At 31.9% G+C, this 18,812-nt stretch overlaps 1 protein-coding gene across 19 annotated transcripts in view; it reads right to left on the bottom strand.

The window, feature by feature from the left end:
• Positions 1-18,812, bottom strand: part of RBFOX1 (RNA binding fox-1 homolog 1) — a 1,689,737-nt gene that overhangs the window by 1,190,474 nt on the left and 480,451 nt on the right. For 2 of the 19 annotated variants that reach the window (XM_031951481.1, XM_031950882.1), the window contains exon 1: positions 8,088-8,301. The exons of 15 other annotated variants lie outside the window; for them this stretch is intronic. Coding sequence is in view for 1 of the 4 variants with exons in the window: in XM_031950995.1 (XP_031806855.1) it covers positions 8,456-8,500 (45 nt within the window). In the remaining 3 variants the exon portion in view is untranslated. Of the gene's footprint in view, positions 1-1,854; positions 1,951-8,087; positions 8,302-8,455; positions 8,722-18,812 lie in introns of those variants that run through there. 2 more of the 19 variants (XM_031950823.1, XM_031950995.1) reach the window with 2 other exon arrangements.

Consider the following 18,812-nt stretch of genomic DNA (forward strand, 5'->3'; position numbering starts at 1 on the left):
GCAAATATAAAAGATGACTACCATGTCCTCTTATTCCCCTGCCCATTCACTAAAAGATATCGTATAATTTTGTATGTAGCTCTTGTTAACATTTCATGGAGTTCTTCCATAAACATACGTTTGTTCTTGTTTTCAACACTTTGTTCTGTCACTGCAACAGATGGCTTTACACTGAAGCATATGAAAATATTAAATACTTTATAAGCCTGTTGGAAATTTGAAATGCCTAGGAATAATGAATAGCTTGATGGCGACCTTAATAGAGCCACAGAAAATTCCATTATAAATGGCATGCCATATTGAAGTGTTATTATATAGAGAATGAAAGCCATCTATTTCATTTTTCCATTGATGGTAGAATAAAAGATAAGGGGTTAATATGACAGCAAACTATATTTAAGTTAGACAAAAGGTAGAATCTTGGCAACTACTGGTTTTAAGGCTTGCTTCTCTCTATGCTTAAACAGAGTCAAAGCATTTATTTGTCTAATTCAGAGAAATGAAGTCTATCTGGAGGTAAAGAGATGAGTTAAAGGCCAGAAATGTTCATCCAATTTTATGATGTAATTTTTAAGACCATTCTGCTGTATCTTTGTTAGGAATCCTATCTACTGTCATCCTCTTAGAAATCTCTTTAATAAGAAAAATACTTTTATGAAATCATTTTTTGGATTCAATGGTGCACAACAAAATTGATTAGTTTTAATTCTCAGATATTTTCATATAGCCACACCAAAAAATTAAGATCAACATAAAATTCCAAGCCTTCTGAGAAAATCATCATATCCATTGCCTCCTCTAACATGGTTTATTATTCTGAGAAGGGCTAGCTGAACCTACTAAGGTATGAAGTTCATTTCTAGATAAAAATATTTTATCTGCCCTTACAGAAAATTGAAAGGCTGCTTAAAGGGTTTTGTTATTGCAGTGTTTTCACAAATATTCAGTAAACATCTTTCACAGAGGGGAAATTCAGTACAAAATACAATTTTTATACAAAGCCATTCATGTAGCTTGCAGAGAAAGATGAAATGACCCAGAGATGAATAAAAAATAATAGTCTCCAACTTTTAGCATCACAGATCCCCCTAATAGACACATGAAGCTGTGAGGATAAGGATCAAGGTTTGACTGCACCTCTAGCAAACAAGGAGTCTATCCTGCACTATGGAAATTGAGTAACCCTGTGTGGCTAACGCAGTACTATCAATGCTTATCATTGTTATTAGTAGGAATTAGTGGACCCAGAAAGAAAACATACTGACACAAATTATTATCTGGAACAAATAGAGAATGGTAACAATTTTGTTACTAAAAACATGGAAAAGTCTTTGTATTTCTCCTCTTTAAATGTTTAAGATACACACACATACACACACACACACACACACACACACACACAAAATTTAAATTGCAGTTAATTTCCCAGCATACAATTTAGTAGTTGTGTGACATTCTACAAGTCACAATCTCTCTGAGCCTCAATTTTGTTGTGCAAATAACATAAAAGTAGTTAAATTAGATAATCTTTAAGGTCTCTTCAACTCTAAAAATTTTATGCTTATTAAAAAAAATACCCAAATGGGAGCTGAAAGAGCCATTAAAGCAAGAGAAAAAAAAAAGATTAAAGTACAATTTTCACTCTGAAATTTCAATTTGAAATGCTTCTAATAAACTGATCTGAGTCCAAGTATGGATGCCATATGAATTTTGATATACTTAACAAAAGCATAGATCTTATGAAGAATATACTAAATTCTAGCTTTCATCTTGTCATTTGGCACAGAAGAAACTTTTAAAGCCAATTAGTCCACCTGAGAGATGAGTAAAGACCAAGCAAATTAAATGACTTACCCAAGATCATACAAGTGGCAGAACTGGAATCAGGACTTAGATGCTCTAGCTCAAAAGCTCTTTCCACTATACCATATTTCTTCTTTCAATCCTATACTGTTTAAACACACAGACACAAATACATTGACACCAAAAAGGAACTGAAATATGAGTATTGTTTCATCTTCAAAAACTTTCACTGAAGCAAAATCTAGGTGATGGGTTTTGGCCACAAAATTCAAATTGATCTATTCCACTGAAAAAACTAATGATAATATTTCAACTCCATTTATACAGAAGGTGCAGTTTTAAATAAAGAAACCTCTGTTAATTCAATTCAACAAAGAGTAGAAAATCCCTGAGGGTGCCATACTGTGGTGGAGTTTTGATCTTCATTTTTGGTTCCTGACCATACCCATTGGAAATCTTGAGATCCAATTGAATTTGGTTGAGGAATGATCCTGCTATTCTCACCTATTAATATAAAGCTCTTCTATTTACATGCCAGCAAATCTATAGCTCAATTCATAAGAAGGGTAGATTATCATTTAATTAAAATATTGGGCTTCTGCAAAGTCATAGTCAAGAAGAACATCTAAATTGATTATATCTAATGAATAAGGTTAAGAATTAGGATTAAGAAGAGTTGTGAGAGATATCCCAGCATACTAATGTTAAGATCATGAGTAATTTAACTTTTCAAGAGCCTACACAATTCTTTTAAAAAAAAATAAAATAAGGGAGTTACTGATCAGTATAGATGGTAGTTTTCACACTGGGATGTTCTTGCATCAATGACATTAATTGACTGACTTGAGGGAGGGAATGTCTCTAATATTTTCATTAAAAATATTTATCAACATCATTGCCCCTTTAACATCCCATAGATGATTACTATTAAGTAAGTCTTTTAAGAAAAACAATGATGCCAAAACAGTTTTGCTTTCAAAATAAATAGGAAAACATTCCATAAATATTTTAATAGTCTAGCTTCCAAATAATAAGAAACCTTACATTTATAAGCTCAGCTTGGGTCAATGGGTAGTAGTATAGTTCATAACTCATTTTAGGTGAGTAGACCACTGTGGTCACACATTACAATTTAAAAAGATATGGGAGTGCCATGTTAAGCTTTTTAAACAGCACTCACTCCCTGTTTTAGACACATTCTCTTCTGATGTTTCCAAATGCAAAAATGACTTAAGGATAAACCTGTATTGATTTGGAATTATAATTTCAACATGCCCCACTTTCTATTAGCTTCTTAAATCAGAGTGAAATGTAGGAAGTTCATTACTGGTTATCCTTTTCCTTTTTGTAACTAGAGATATCAATGATGAACATCATCCCTAAGGCATTTTAAAAAGGTTTACTCTCTGAAAATACAAGTTCTGAACTGTCTCACCAATGTCATTTTTCAATTTAAAATTTAAAATGAATAAAAAAGAAAAAGAACCAAAAAGTCAGTTTTGTTTATTTGAACTAATGAGGCTTTCCTACAATGCAAATCCTAATAAAAATCCAAAAGGTCTCTGAAAATTGGGTTAAAAATAAATTGAAAAAATCCTTTTAAATAATTTTGCTTCATTTTCTTGATGGTACTGAATCTCACTGCTCTTGACATTACTATCAAAGAAACAAATTCTATTATCTTAGCACTTGTCTAAGTTAGCACTGAGCAAATCAAGGAGAAATAAGGATTATTATAAGCCATTTTATGTTTACAAGGAAAAAGAATTGGAAAAAAACCAGCAGTCACCACTTTAACTTTGTTAAGTTTTAAAATATGAATATTTTGTTTTTTTCAATCATAATCCCACTCAGAATACTCACTCTGAGACTTGAAAGTAAAAGTTAAATAACTGAGCCCCACCCTCTTGTTTTATACTGCCATCTTATTCTTTATGCTATTGATACATCATTCATAGTATCTATTAAGGACTTGCAATACATATTTATCTAAATTTGGGGAAATTTTAACCATAACTGAAAAAGTTGGAACATTTCTCTAGAAATCACAAAGTAAGTATCTATTCACACATACATCAAACTGGACTAGCTATCTAAATCTAGATTCCTTCATTTCATTTTCAAACAAGCTGTTGATTTACTCACAATTAGGGATTTTATTTTAAGCAACCGAGAAATACATCAATGGAAGGATATGCAGGTGCAAAATTTGCATGAGCAGAAAAGGAAGGTGGAGGCCCTGCTAAAGTATAGTCCTTAAAGACTCTTTATTTGAAACTCAACACTCACTACATACAACAAATGTTCTTGGCTGTTTTTCCTATCCGAATAAAAGTATCTCAACTGAGTTAAAATGTTCCTATGAAACTGATTTAATGAGTGCACAAGCTATAAATATATACCTTGCAGGTTAACAGCCGATTTTATAAAAGTTTGGAAAATGTAATGAAGCTGACAATAACTAAGGTCAAACTCAATGAGTCAAACATTTGACAAATCACTATTTTACATGTAAAATGTCCATCCATAAAACCTGTGAACTTTAGGTAGCTAGATAACAATGAGGCACACAACCTTCATTTTTCCCTTGATTAATTTGAAAAAAGAAATTAATGTGCTAATAATTCATCAAAATGGAGAAACATGTCAAAGATATCTGTGGAACTTACTCTTTATTTTTATTCTATGACTACTATTGTTGAAAAAAATCTATGCTAGTTTTCTTACTATTAAAAGTTAACTGACAAGCACATATGCATTGATTAATATTGGGCAACTAAATAAAAATATGTTTTCATTTTAGGAGAATTAATGACAACCTACAAAAAAAGAGAGATCAAATTAGAGCATCAGATTCACCATGTTTGCATTTGTTTATATCAGAGTACTTCAACTTCATAAGCAAGTGTGGAATAAGGGGTTTTCTGTTATCCTGTATGTTTTGCAAGCACCTGACCAGAAAAAACACTTTGAAATCTTTATGGAGCAGGAAAAATGGGAAGTTTATTAGTCTAGGAAGTAAAATTGGGCTTTTTGTCATTTTTTAATTGCTTGAATTCATAACCCAGTTTTGCTGAATCAAAAACTGGTTGATACAGCTGACTCCAGCTATTTTTTGCCTTTTGGCACTTAAAAAATAACTTTTCATTTAAGCACAAATAGTACTGGGTGGGAGATAATAGGAGAAAAGTTTAAATGCTATATAGTATTGATGCAGGATAATTAAGTTCAATGAATACATAGTATTAAAAGTTTTACCAATGCTAACAACTGACTTTAGTTTTTCAATGAAATTGGTGGCCACATGTCTTTCAATACTTTCTTGAATATATTTTTGTAAAAAAAAATTGAAGTTTTCAAGAACTACTCTTATTGATCCTAGAATTCAAATAAATTAAAATGTATAAAGTAAAATGTTGCTGATATTAATTTATATCCAATTTATGACTGCAAATAAAACATGAAAAAGTTCCATTCACTCTTAGCAAGAAGAGGGGAAGAAAAATAAGCAAGAGGGTAAATACTTGCACAATTACACTCCAGCAAAAAGCAAATACTATATCCCACTATGAAGTTTTAAATCTGAAGCAAAATGAGGCTCTAAGTTCAAAAGGTTCAGAGACCAAAGCCTTTACTCTCCCATTCTCTAAATTTGATTTAAAAAATTAAAAAAAATTACTTAAGGCAGAGATTTAACTGTCTAGAAAGAAATTTAATCTGAGTTCTCTAAGGGATAACACATTAAACTAGTGCTCCTGGTCATAATTTTTAAACTTATATCACACAGGTGTTTTGTAAAATAAATGCTAAAAATTACTTCTTAAGTAAAATGGCTTCATCAATAATTCATGACTTTCCTTTTGCCCAAAGAATGCCAATTCACAAGATCCATTTTTTTTTTCTGAAATAGCATCTTTCTTCATTCTAGATCTAATGTGAGAAATTATGATTTGAGGTGAAATTGGGCCACAATTCTCTGTTACACTGATTCTTGTCATAATACCAACCAGATCTCATCTGTCATTCATTATGCTAAACACAGTCAGGAATGAGTAGGCTACAACCAGTGTATACTATGACCAAAATGCACCACTTCAAAAATCAAATCCCTTTTTGTAAAAGTACTCAGTTTGCCCAGTTCCCCACTGTGCTGTTCCAAAATCAGTCCTGTTTTATTGTGTCATTATTATGATGGGAGAATGAAAGATCTGAAAATCACTGAGTCATCATTTAAGACCATATGGAATAATAATAATAACTACTAAATAAAAAAATCTGGGAAACAGGAAAAAGCCATAGATCTAATCTGTTTGTGATAGTTAAATAATAAATGTGCCCATTAATCAATATTCCATAAGTTACCTCTCCCAAATTAAAGGAAACACAAAATGTAGTGTTGGACTCTAAAATATATAAGAAAGAACAAAATATAAACATGAGCAACAAGATTCTTTGAGTCCATTCTGCTGTAAGTAAATGTATTGTGACTTGTCTGAAGTTGCAGGTTCAAAATAAAACTCTTCAAAAAGCTGTCTTCTCTATAGCATTAGTAAGTAGGTCTTGGTCCACTTTGCATATCTATTTGTTGATAGGATATTTATTTATTAATCTTCATTTTTTTCTTATATGTAAGTATGGCAAGACAGAATAATACAAAAGTAAATCTTTTATATGCTAGCTGAGAATTCAAAATATCAAAGGCCAGAAATAAAAATCAAATTCAAATTCCTTTGCATAGCTTAGGCTATTAAAAAGGAAACATAGCTGTATACAGTATTATGTTGTTCAATCTTGTAGTGCTCCAGTTAGCAAGAAAAAGCAAAATGAAAAAACCTTCCAGATTTTCTCCCTCAGAATCTACTCAAGAAATCAATTTCCTTCTTCATAATCGGTGAGCAGTGAAATGCATCTAAAAGGTTAAAAAAGCCCCCAAATCTTCTTTCATATAAAGGAAAACATGATAACTACATGAATTGACTTTAAAAAAAATGAAAAGTAAACAAACAGCTGTTGCTGGATTTCCTTTTATTACTTCCTGGAAGAACCATTCTGTTCAAACTCTATCATTATCCAACTAAGAGGAGTTATGAAGTAATTGTATGACATCTTTACAGATATGTTTATACTTTCTATAAGTGTGTGTGTGATCAGACTCGTGAAAGCAAAACTTTCACATTAAGCAAAAAAGAACTGGGTTTGCAAGGAATTATTATATCTACAAATTAAATTCAAAACTATCCAATTAAAAGAGAAATTAAGCAATCATATTGGACTTTCTCACTTTAGTCATAATCTACAAATGCTTAAGAAATATACTTAGAGTCTGGTAGAGGCATTCAAAAAGTGACTGAAGTATTCTAGATATTATTGCAGATATCTCCAAGATAATATCATCCAATAAACTTTTAAGGTTGGAACAATTCTGTCCCATTTAATTGAAATCCATAATGACAGAAATGCATAGAAGTCCCTCACTAAGAGAATTAAGCTGAATCACTAGGTCTAGGACGTTCTGTAAATAAATTCTAAACATTACAGTTAAATGGTAAGTTCTTGTGTTCCTCCTCTCTTTATTTGTCTCTTTAATTGATAACTGTCAGATCACTCCATCATTCAACAAAGGAAAGATCCTTTCTTCCCATTATCTTATACCCTTTGGACATATTTCCAATGCAATAAAATGGGACATAAGCTAATTTCACACGTGAAAGCGTATTCCATAGCCATTCATTTAAATAATTATTACCACGGGAATAAGGTTAAAGCAATGGAATAAAAAAGATAGTGGGTATTCATATGCAGAGCTGTTCTCTGTGCATTATATATATATATATATATATATATATATATATATATATAATATGTATATATACATACACAAAAATGTGTAGATCTATGTATGTTTATACATATATTTCCCTGCACACAAATGAATATATACAAATGTGCTACTTGCAATGAGATGCCTACTAACTTTTGAGACGGAGACCAATCTGCCAATCCCTTTAAAGAAAGCAGAGAACCTCAAATATAATTTCTGATATGACTTCTATAGTGATTCCTTTAAATGCTTATTCATCTCTTGAAATGAAATTAAATAGCTCTTCTCCGGTTCCAAAGTTCACACAACTTCCAGGTACAAAGCAGGAACAATTAATCTCACCGCATCTTGCTAGCCCTCTAAAACATCCCATCCCTCTCTGTATTCATACCGACAAAATTCATCCACAGAGAAGCCTAAGTACAGCCCTCCAGAGAGTTTTCCCCCTTTTAAGGATACCTACCGTAGCCCACTCACAAGCTGGAAACCCATCAGCACACTTCTAATGTTGCTTTAGTTTTCTCGATTCCATCAGTTTGTCAGATTCCTATTCTAATCACACAGTCAGAAGAAACATACAAACACTAACCTCCTTGCATTAATGTTGGGCAGCCACTGAAGGCAGCTACACAATAACAGCAGCCAAACATGTCAATTTGCACTCTCCTCGCAGCCTCCTCCCCCCTCCCACCCCCTTCGGCCCCCTCCAACAGCCCTGTCAGTGGGTTTAATACCCATGCCTCACATCATTTACAGAGGATGCCTTTTCCTCTCCTTTTTCTCCCCCACTTCTCTCTTCCTTAAATTGTTTAAAGCCTTTTTCTGCCTTACCTGAAGGGCATCTCCCACGACTGCAATTAGCTGCCAAGATTTCATTGTCGGCTGCAAAGTGCCTCCTGTTTCCTCACCAGGAGAACACAAGAGAAGTACGGGCAAACAGCAAACGGCACCCACGTGCTGGCAATATAAATGACTACAGACATCTGTCGTGCCCGCTCGCCGGGCGTTTGCTTCGTTCTGCTTTTCTGCCTGCCTCACAATGCTCGTGTATCAGGTGCTACATGCACCTATAGCTGAGCCCCAGGAAAAAAAAAAAAAAAAAAAGGAAAATAAAATGAAATAAACACACAGACACACACACATTCACACAGAGAGACGCACATACACAAAAGGAAGACTACAGAAAGGGCTATGGATAGTCACACACACAAGCCAAGTTTCAAGGCTGGCTAGGTCTGAGTGAGATAATACTCTCCAAATTGTGTGTGTACATTTTTTCTTAAAGTATCTGATGATATGCAGCGCTATGCTGCATGGTCCCCACCCCCAATCTTTCCAAAGAGCAGTTGCCAGCACGGTGCTGGTCCCACTATCTCCCTTTCTCTCCCGCACGTGTCCCTTCCTTGTTCTTTCAAGCATTAAATATGTAGCACATGACAGAATAGGGCACCTTGCACAGTCCTCTGAGTCCACACTTGACAACCAATTTTAACTCACGAGAAATGAAATGTCTAAAGGCAGAATGTAAGCACTTCCAATTACTTACGCTACTCCTACATTATTCAAAATGTCTATGGGACAGTATTTATGACTTCCCATATGCTATTTCATATATATTGATATGAAGTGGGAAAGCCATTCTGCTTTATTCCCCATGAGAGTTTTCATTTGAGTCATAGAACATTTATTCCGGGATTTTTTAAAAAAAGTTTATTTTGTAAATAAAAAGTATAATGATTATACACAAGTTTAGAAATAGCTTCGATCATTTATAAGCCAATTTAAAATGTTAGTCTTTATACTGAGAAAACAAAGTAGTTAATACTAGAGACAACTTTCATGATCTTCCTCTAAGAACGTATTGAATTTAAATACTGGATTTGAAGAACTTTTTTTTCCCAGAGAAATTGTTGCAAAAATATCGAACAGATGAAAATCAGAAAACAATTGACAATAACTTCTAGCTATCATCAGTTCCAAATAGTAATTGAATAATTAATCACTTCAGGGAGAAAGATTCTATTATCTTCCCATGTTTAAAGTATTTTATCTTGCTAATACAATGATGGATTTCTGTTCTTCTATACATTTGAAATAAAAAAAATCCAAATGTATAGCTTTTTTTTCTTGCTTCTTCATTTTTTTTTTGTAAAGGATATAAGCGCCTACATAAGAATACTAATGAAATATCTGTTAAATTGTTGTGTCATCTTCTTGGACACATCTTTTGAATCAAAGGAGTTGTATGCAATGTATTAGCATACTATGTAGGTAAGCAGCTTTTAAAAATGATAATGAAGTATCTTTCAAACATTTTTAAAAAGCATTTCTTATACTTCCATGTTCAAAGAAAGAACTTTTTATAAAAAAAAATTCTTTTGGAAAGAACCAACTCCTTCCTTACATAATTATCATCCATCGTTGTCATACCTGCAAAGATGAAGAATAATATGCTTTTCTATGCATTAAATGTGCTTTCAGAATTTAAAATTATATTAATGCAGTTTTAAATTTTCTCTATGAGGCTTTACAAAAATTCACATTAACTTCTCACTTCTTTTTTCAAAGCACTGGTTGGCATTTAAGAAATACTCTCTATTTGTCAAACTTAATTCAAAAGTATTGATGGAGAAATAAAATGATGGAGGCAATAGCAGTAGTAGTGGTAGAAAGAGTAAGAATAAAATGTAATAGTTGCAATAATCCCTATGATGTTCAAATTACATGTAACAAAAGTTTTCAAAATATAAATCTAACAAAGAGTAAAATAAATTGGGAACAGACCCAAAGCAATATCATGGATGTCTGTCCTGTGTGCTATTGATGTTATATAGAAAATACTTACCTCCTAATATTTTTATTTGACTAACAAGATACCTATTTTGTTTATTTGTACAATAACCTGGATAATACCTGAATATTCATTTATGCCAGGACCATTTCTAGTTGAACCTCATCAAAAAAAAAAATAAAACTGATGATGACGATAATGTGATAGTCTCATTCACATAATTTTTATGTACCATATTTTCAATTATTACTACCCCATTTTACAGATGAGGAAGCTAATCTATTGAAGGTCACATGACTTAGAAAAAAGATGAAGCAGGACTGAATGAAGGTCTTCCTGGCTCTAGGTCCAGTGTTTTCTCAACTCTCCAATGTTGCTTTTTACATAAGTATATTTGATTAATGAAGAATCATACTTCAAAGGGGTATAGAATGGGTAAACAAATATTTAAATGACATTGATTTTTAAGTTTTGGTTTTCTCCATGTTAGTCAAATTATTCTTTAAATGAAATAATTTAATAGGAAAAATAAAGTCACTGAAGACAAAATCATTTTCCGAATTAAGGATAGCTTTCAGCCCCTCCTCCTTTTCTACTTACAACCTAAACCACACCAAACCATGAATTTAGCCCTGTTGCTCCTATGTATTGCAGCACATATGGACATTTAATTAGAGAGCATGACAACCCTGGCAGATGTTGCTAAACCTATGTTATTCTTACAAATTGCAATTCTCTTGTGCAAGTGACACACAAAATAGTTAAACCTGTGCATATATTCACCTCAGAGGGGACATGAATACTCCTACACTACTGTTAAGCTCATCTGTTGCTGTGGAATCTAGTGCCATGGCAATAAGTATTTTTTCCCCCATTAAACAAGCACAACAGAAATAAGTGAAGTTCTCAACCAAAGAAAGCTAAAAGGTAACTTACATCTCACAAAGGAACCCTTTCACAATATTGTCAGTTGATATAGAAACATACATCTCATACATCAATTAGTTTCTTTTTTTTATCCCTTATCACCCCTTCCAATCAATATTTCACTTTAAATAATAGTTCATAATAATGTAATGTCTTGGAATATATGCATTACTTTATATAGATCATATTATATATATGATATAAGCATTATTACTCTCATTTTACAAATAAATTCAAAGTTCGTGTAACACAAATTTATTTGTTCAAGATTATTAACCAGTCGTGGACTAGGGACTTAAATCTCATTTCTTCTTTTACCAACTCCACAGATTTCTCTACAGTCATACCTTAGTAGTAGTTACCCTTTGTCTTGTAACAGCTGGCATAGAGGTACTTTTGCAGGTGAAAGAAGAATTGGCCTTTTTTTCAACTGGTATGTCCAACAAATATTTGACTCAGCAAAATTGGGAAGAACTAACATATTATAGGAGAATCTTCATGCCCTGATTACAAAAGTTATCAATAATAAAATAATAAAATTTTAAAAATAGAAGCCCCCTGAAAATTCATGTTAAAAAAAACTCTGCATTTTGCAGAAGAATCTTTTCCCCACCCAAGGTCAGGAAATGTTCAATGAATTGCTTAAGGTTACAGAGTTAGTAGAGTTAAGACCACCAGGATCAATGGCATCCAAGTCTTATATTTTTTGCTACCAAATCAGAGTGCTTAAATTTTTGCTTAAATAGTCTAAAGTTTTAGTAAGTCAAAAATCAACAATCATTTACTTGTGATAGAATTTTAGCATTTACACTTTTAAAACTTGTAAATCTGGAATACCATTTTCACTAACACAGTGTGACATGGGTTGAGGGCTGTTAGTCATGCCTTAAAAGGGAGGATGTAGGAAAAAAAAAAAACTATTCCAGTATGATAATATATTTTCCTAAGGCTATTTAAAATTTACTTTTAAAAAAACAAGGAGGGAAAAACAAATGTATACGTGTAATAGATTCAATGAGCAGGAACAAGAAATAATGTAATTAAACAACTCAGTATTTGATGAAACCAAGAATATTTAGAGAAAAAAAGACATCCTGAAAATATCTCAAGGAAAAAAACTGGAAAAGAAAGCAGGTAGAAATTAAATTAAGACAAATATTTACACCACATTTCACAATAAGTTCAAAACCAGATATGGACCCTCAACACTAAAAATCACACTGTAAAAATAAAATAAAATGGAAGAGAACTGATCTTCCACATCTGTGGCTCTGAGAAAAGCTGTTATAACCAAATAAGGGACAAAGATGATCACAAAAGATAAAACTAATCATTTAGATCAAGTGAAATTTAAAAGCACTTTTTAAGAGCAAAACAACCTTTGCATCAATTATCTTTGCTAAGTTTCTGATATCCAATATATAAAACAATACAAATATATAAGACTAAAAGACATTCCAAAGAGTCCAAGGATGAAAAATTTTCAAAAGAATAGAAAATTTGGGGAGCAGGTAGGTGGTGCAGTGGATAGAGCAGCAGCCCTGAAGTCAGGAGTATCTGAGTTCAAATCTGGTTTCAGACATCTAACACTCCCTAGCTATGTGACCCTGGGCAAGTCACTTAACCTCAATTGCCTCAGCAAAAAAAAAAAAAAAAAAAAAAAAAAAAAGGAAAGAAAGAAAGAAATTGCTTGCAATCATATAAAAGACTGTTCTTAATAATTAATAGTATGAGAAATGCAAATCAAACAATTTGAAAGATTACTTCATACCCTACAATATTAATAAAAATATCAAGGTATACTAATAGTATCGGAGGAAATATGAAAACATAATTATCTTTATCCACTGTAGGAAGATATGTGACAGTCCACCTAGAAAGTCATTTGAAATTACTTTAAAAAGTGACTCAAGTGACTATATTAATTGATGTAACCATACCAATGATTGAAAGTTGAAGACAAGAAAGGATGAATTTACGGAAACATATTCAGAATAACACTTTTTTTTAGCAACAAAATAAAATAGGCTCATGGATGTATTATGAAAAGAATCTTAATTTTGTAGTCCTAACCATACTTTTTACAGCAAAGGAAACTGAGATCAAAAGAAGTTTAATGAGTTGACAAGGAACACAAAATGGAGATACAGTGAGAAAGTACAGATTTAATTTTGAATCTTCTTAATTGTCCACTGATCAGGAAAGACCTAAACAAACTGGTATATGGAAAAATTAAATATTTATATGCAATAAGAAACGATGAAGTATCAGAAGAAAGATAGGAAGAATTATATGAGTGCAATCAAACTCAAGTAAGCAGAAACAAGAAATAAATACTATAAAAATAAATAGAAAGAGACCTCCCCCCAAATAAATACTGAGTAATTATGACAAGACAACTTTATATTTCTCAGAGTTGGAAGATTATGGATACAGACTAACAAGAACATTAGCAACAATAATGACTAATATTTATTTAGCAAGTCACTTTATAAATAGTATCTTAATCCTTACAAAGGTGCTAGAGGAAGGTAATATACTCATTTTACAGAGTCAGAAAATAAAGCAAATTGAGGTAACATAGGAACTTAGGTTGTCCTGGCTCTAGGTCCAGTATTTTAATCTCTAAACCACTCTAACCACATTATCACATGGGTGCTTACTATGATTTATATTATCAGAAAGGGTCAATGTGTTTTAGTCGTTTATCTCAAGTTACTTTTCTCCCCCATCTGTCTGTCTGTCTCTCTTTCTCTGTTTGTCTCTCTGTCTCTCAATCTCTGTGATTCTCTCAGTAAAGGAGAGGGATAGATTTAGAAATGAAGGTCATATAAAACTAAAATATTAAGATAAATATTATCTCTGTATTAAAAAACTCTCTAAGTGTGAAAATCTCTTTTAAAGACTTTTGTTTGTACTTGTTTTGTTATTCTATTATTTTTGTCATATTTAGTTATTTTTTGAATGTTACAAAATATTTCCTATATAGGGTATTTCCTAAACCCCCTATTTTGTTTTGTTTTTATTACTCTGTAGTAATATTTAACTAAATTTTAAAATTATTTAGTATTGTTATACATTTATTTAAAAATACCTTTGGCTGACATTTATATGATTCTTCAAAATTTGCAAAGTGCTTATATATGTGGTTTCATTTGAGCCTCACAATAAAACTGTGAGGGAATTATTAGAGTAGTTTTAATTCCATTTTGCTGTTAAGAAAACTGAGGCTCAGGGAAATTGTGACTTGACCATGGTCATATAGCAATTGTTGGATGTACCTGGAGAGAAAGAAGATAGCTTTTGGAACCATCATTTTTGTGGTATTAGTCAATCACTTAGTCCTGAGTCTTGTCAATAAAATTAGAGTATTGGATTATTTGATATTCTAAGATTCCTTCTACTTGTAAATTTAGAATCCTAAGTATCAAAGGTAGGATCTGAATGCATGTCTCTATGACTTCAAATATAATACTCTATATACTATAATACAGTGACTCTATGTTATTTGAAGATATATTGCATATACCTCATCCTCTAGTAGAGAATATAAGCTATTCAAGGGCAGGGTCTCAGTCTCTCTTTTTTGTTTCTGTACCTAACACAATTTTCACTTGATAAGTACTGAATAAAAGTTGAGTTGAAATTGGGATACTGAAGAAGCTAACTTCATATATATTTTTTCATTTAGAATTCATTTTATCATTAACAGAATTCAATAACCAGTGCATATGTATCATTAAGAGAGTCTAACATTCCTGGAAACTTTAGCATATAATTGCTTCTTCATGGAAAATTCAAAGTCTCGATACACTAAAGATCTTTGTGAAAAATCAATGTTCTCCTTGAAGAAAAATACAGCATAGATTATCCTTTCTGCTGGAAGTTATGGTAATGATCTTCTTAGATGTACCTCACAATAAAGTAGCATTCCATCTTTATAGTTTCAGATAGCACTTTCCACTAGAAAGGGGAACAACAGTCTTAATGGGAAATTCATTTGTATACTAAACACATGGGACCTCTACATCCTTGGAACATCGGAATGCACATGAACTCCTCCTATCTGACATTCAACAATCTAGTTGTATTATTAAATATGAGCTTAAGAAAGCATATTCTGAAGAAAAATCATATGATTTCTGATTGTCCTGTTGTGGTTATATTCCTAAATGAATTCCATTAATTTTACACTGGACCTATGATAACTGACCAAAATTCTAAGTGAGAGATGTTGGAATCATTCAAAAGCAGAATTTGTCCCATCCCAGTCTTCCATCATCTAACTTATAATGAGGTAAATTATTCCTGCCATTGTATATCATCACAACCCAATATTGGGTCTAGTTAAGTCACATGATGTTAGTCTATTTATTAAAAAATTTAAAGCAGAGCTAGTTGCAGAACAGATACAACAACAACAACAAAAACCAGAGCATCAATAGAAGCAAAGCATTTTACAACTCCCAAGAACCATAATTGAAATAACTTCCTCCTCCATATATGTTTGTAGCATTGCACCCTTTCCCCTTTCATCTGTATTACCACAAACCTCTCCCCACCAAGACCATTAGAAATTTACTATGTGAAGAAAATTCCGGTAGAGGCAAACAAAAGTGGCAACAGCAAGCAATTTAAACCTAAGCTTATTTAACCTAAGTGGTTTGGTTGCTGCCCATTTTATCTTAATTGCCTTTTAAACTAAAATCAATGTTAAATTACCTGAACAACAGCTTCTGCACAATTGTGAAACTAAAATTCTTAAATGTCTGCCTAAAAACATTTAGCTCTGGTTTAGTTAATTTACAGAAGAAAAAGTCACACAATGTCCCAGTGTTAAAATTGGGTGCTTAATTACAGAGTGGGGGTTCTAAAAGCCACAGCATTGTTTACTCTGTGATGAGGATTCTGGAATGGAGTTGTAGGGCCACTGCCCAAAATGGGAAAACAGAGGAAGACTGATGCTGCACTGCACCAGTGATTTATAACTAAAGGGAGATTGTATATTTGGTTAAGAAATACCAGATTTGGTACTTGGGGCATGGGGTTTGTTGCTCAACTCTGCCATTAATACTGAAACCCTAGCAATTCATTTAACTTTTATGAATTTATCTTTTCTTAATTACAAAACATTGGTTCAACATTAACATTTCTTGTTGCATCATCATGTAATTATTGATCTTTCCACTTTATAGGGGCCCATATTAACCTGGGTTAGAAGTAAAACAGATATATGAATGTATTACTTTCATTTTTCTCAATGACATTATGTTGGAGTACCCTAAATTTCAAAACGTATCAGTAATTTAGATGAATGAATAGAAAGATGTTTTTATTTAAAACTCTACTATTGAAAGGCTATCAATTATAATGTTGGTGGGAAGCAAAACCAGCAGGTGGCTCCCTCCCCAAGGATTGAACTGATCTAGATTTAGTCCAGAAAAAACCTTCTAAGTTATAATGAATAAATTTCTTAGTCTTAAATATTTAAGGGTGGGCAGATGAAAGCAGTATTATAAAATGATGGACAAGGACTCTGGTTGATAAATCTATCAGTGAGATATATTATCTATTATTATTGTATATATTATATGCATAATTATATTATTATTATATTAGTAATAATAGGGATAATAGCAATAAAGAGACCTACTGGCTTCCATGCCCCCCACATGTGTGTGTGTGTGTACGTGTGTGTGTGTGTGTGTGTGAGAGAGAGAGAGAGAGAGAGAGAGAGAGAGAGAGAGAGAGAAAGAGAGGGAGTCAGATACACCAAAAAGTTGTGAGACCTGATTTCTATTCACTCTTGTTCTGATTGCTGAGGGTACTGCTGACACTGCATTACTAGAAAACTAGATAATTGTGCTATCTTCCTCAGTGCTGCCCAGTGAAGGCAAAAGTTTCATAGAAAAAGGCAGATTTAGGAAATAATAGAACTTGAATTCTGAAAAATTTTAAATTAAAAAATAATGGGTTCTTGGTTATAGAAAGAGGATGCTAAATAAGGCCTAATTTTAAAAATGTATTTGCTTAATTTGTTCTTAATACTTAAACCAGGGAGAGTTAGAACAGAGAAAGAAAACTATAAATCAGTATTCCTAATAAACAATAATTCAAAAAATTTAAATAAAACATTAGTAAAATTACTACAATAACATATCACAAAGATTATGGACTATAACCTGCTAGGATTCATACTTTAATGCAGGTTTGGTTCAAAATTAGAAAAAAAACTATAAACGTTTTATTATTATTAAATCAGTGGAGCAAAAATTAAAAAAAAACTTATATGATTATTTCAATAGGTTCATAAACAGTTTTTTTTAAATAGAACATACATTTCTATTAAAACATTAGAAAACAGAAATAAATGAATCTTATTTTAATATGGTAAGTAATATTTATCTAAAACCAAGAACTGGTACTATGTAATGAGTATTTTTCTAGAAGATTTTCTAATAAAATTAGAGGGTAAAGGAAGGATGATTATTATCACCATAATCACTTAACAAAGTGCTAGATCTGTTAGTTTAAAAGTCAAGACAAAGATGTTAAGATAAATATGTATGGGCAAAGAGAAAATAAAATTGCTATTTTTAGGGAAAAAAACATAAGATACTCTATTTAGAGAACCATACAGACTTAACTAAAATGAATGAAACAAATGCCAGCAAAGTTTCAAGATGTAACAAATAATGTAAGTCATCAGAATTTAAGCATATTATCAGAAAAATCTAGTAAAATATAGAAAGAGAAAGACCACTTAAAATATAGAATGTAAAAAACATGGCTGTGTACCTACCAATTTATATTCCATCCCACAGAGGAACTATAGGAACACAACTACAAATCATTCTGTACAAAAAGAATGATAAACTTAAATATTTAGAGGAATAATATAATTGCTTATGTATAGGCCAAGTCAAAATAAGAAAAAAAACCAATACTATGAAATTAGTTTATTTCTTCAATTCCATGTCAATCAAACTTTTTTCAAAGGATGTCATTCCAGGGCTAGAAAGTATAAATTCATAAAGAGGGAAGAATACAAAGGAAGAGAAGTAGTGAAAAACACTTAAGAGTACCAGATTTCAAAATATGCTACAAAGAAGTAATCAAAATAATTCAATACTGGCTTAAAAATAGAGGGATTGATTAGTGGAATGGCTTAAGTATATAATATACAGAAGAAAATGAATGTAGTAACCTACTTAATGTTTAATGAACACAAAGCTCCTGCCAACTGGGGACAGGTGTTGAATAAAAATTGCTTAGGAAAACTGGAAAATAGTGTATCATAAATTATATTTAAACAAATATCTCATACTAAATTCCAAGAGAAGTTATAAGTTAATATAATGAATATAATGGATTAAAGAATAAATAAGATCATATCATTAACAAATTCAAGGAACAAGAGAGAGGTTATCTTTTGATTTTTTTAGATGAGGAAAAAATTGATGAGTATTT

This window comes from Sarcophilus harrisii, chromosome 1 (assembly GCF_902635505.1).
Source record: "Sarcophilus harrisii chromosome 1, mSarHar1.11, whole genome shotgun sequence".
NCBI lineage: Eukaryota > Metazoa > Chordata > Mammalia > Dasyuromorphia > Dasyuridae > Sarcophilus > Sarcophilus harrisii.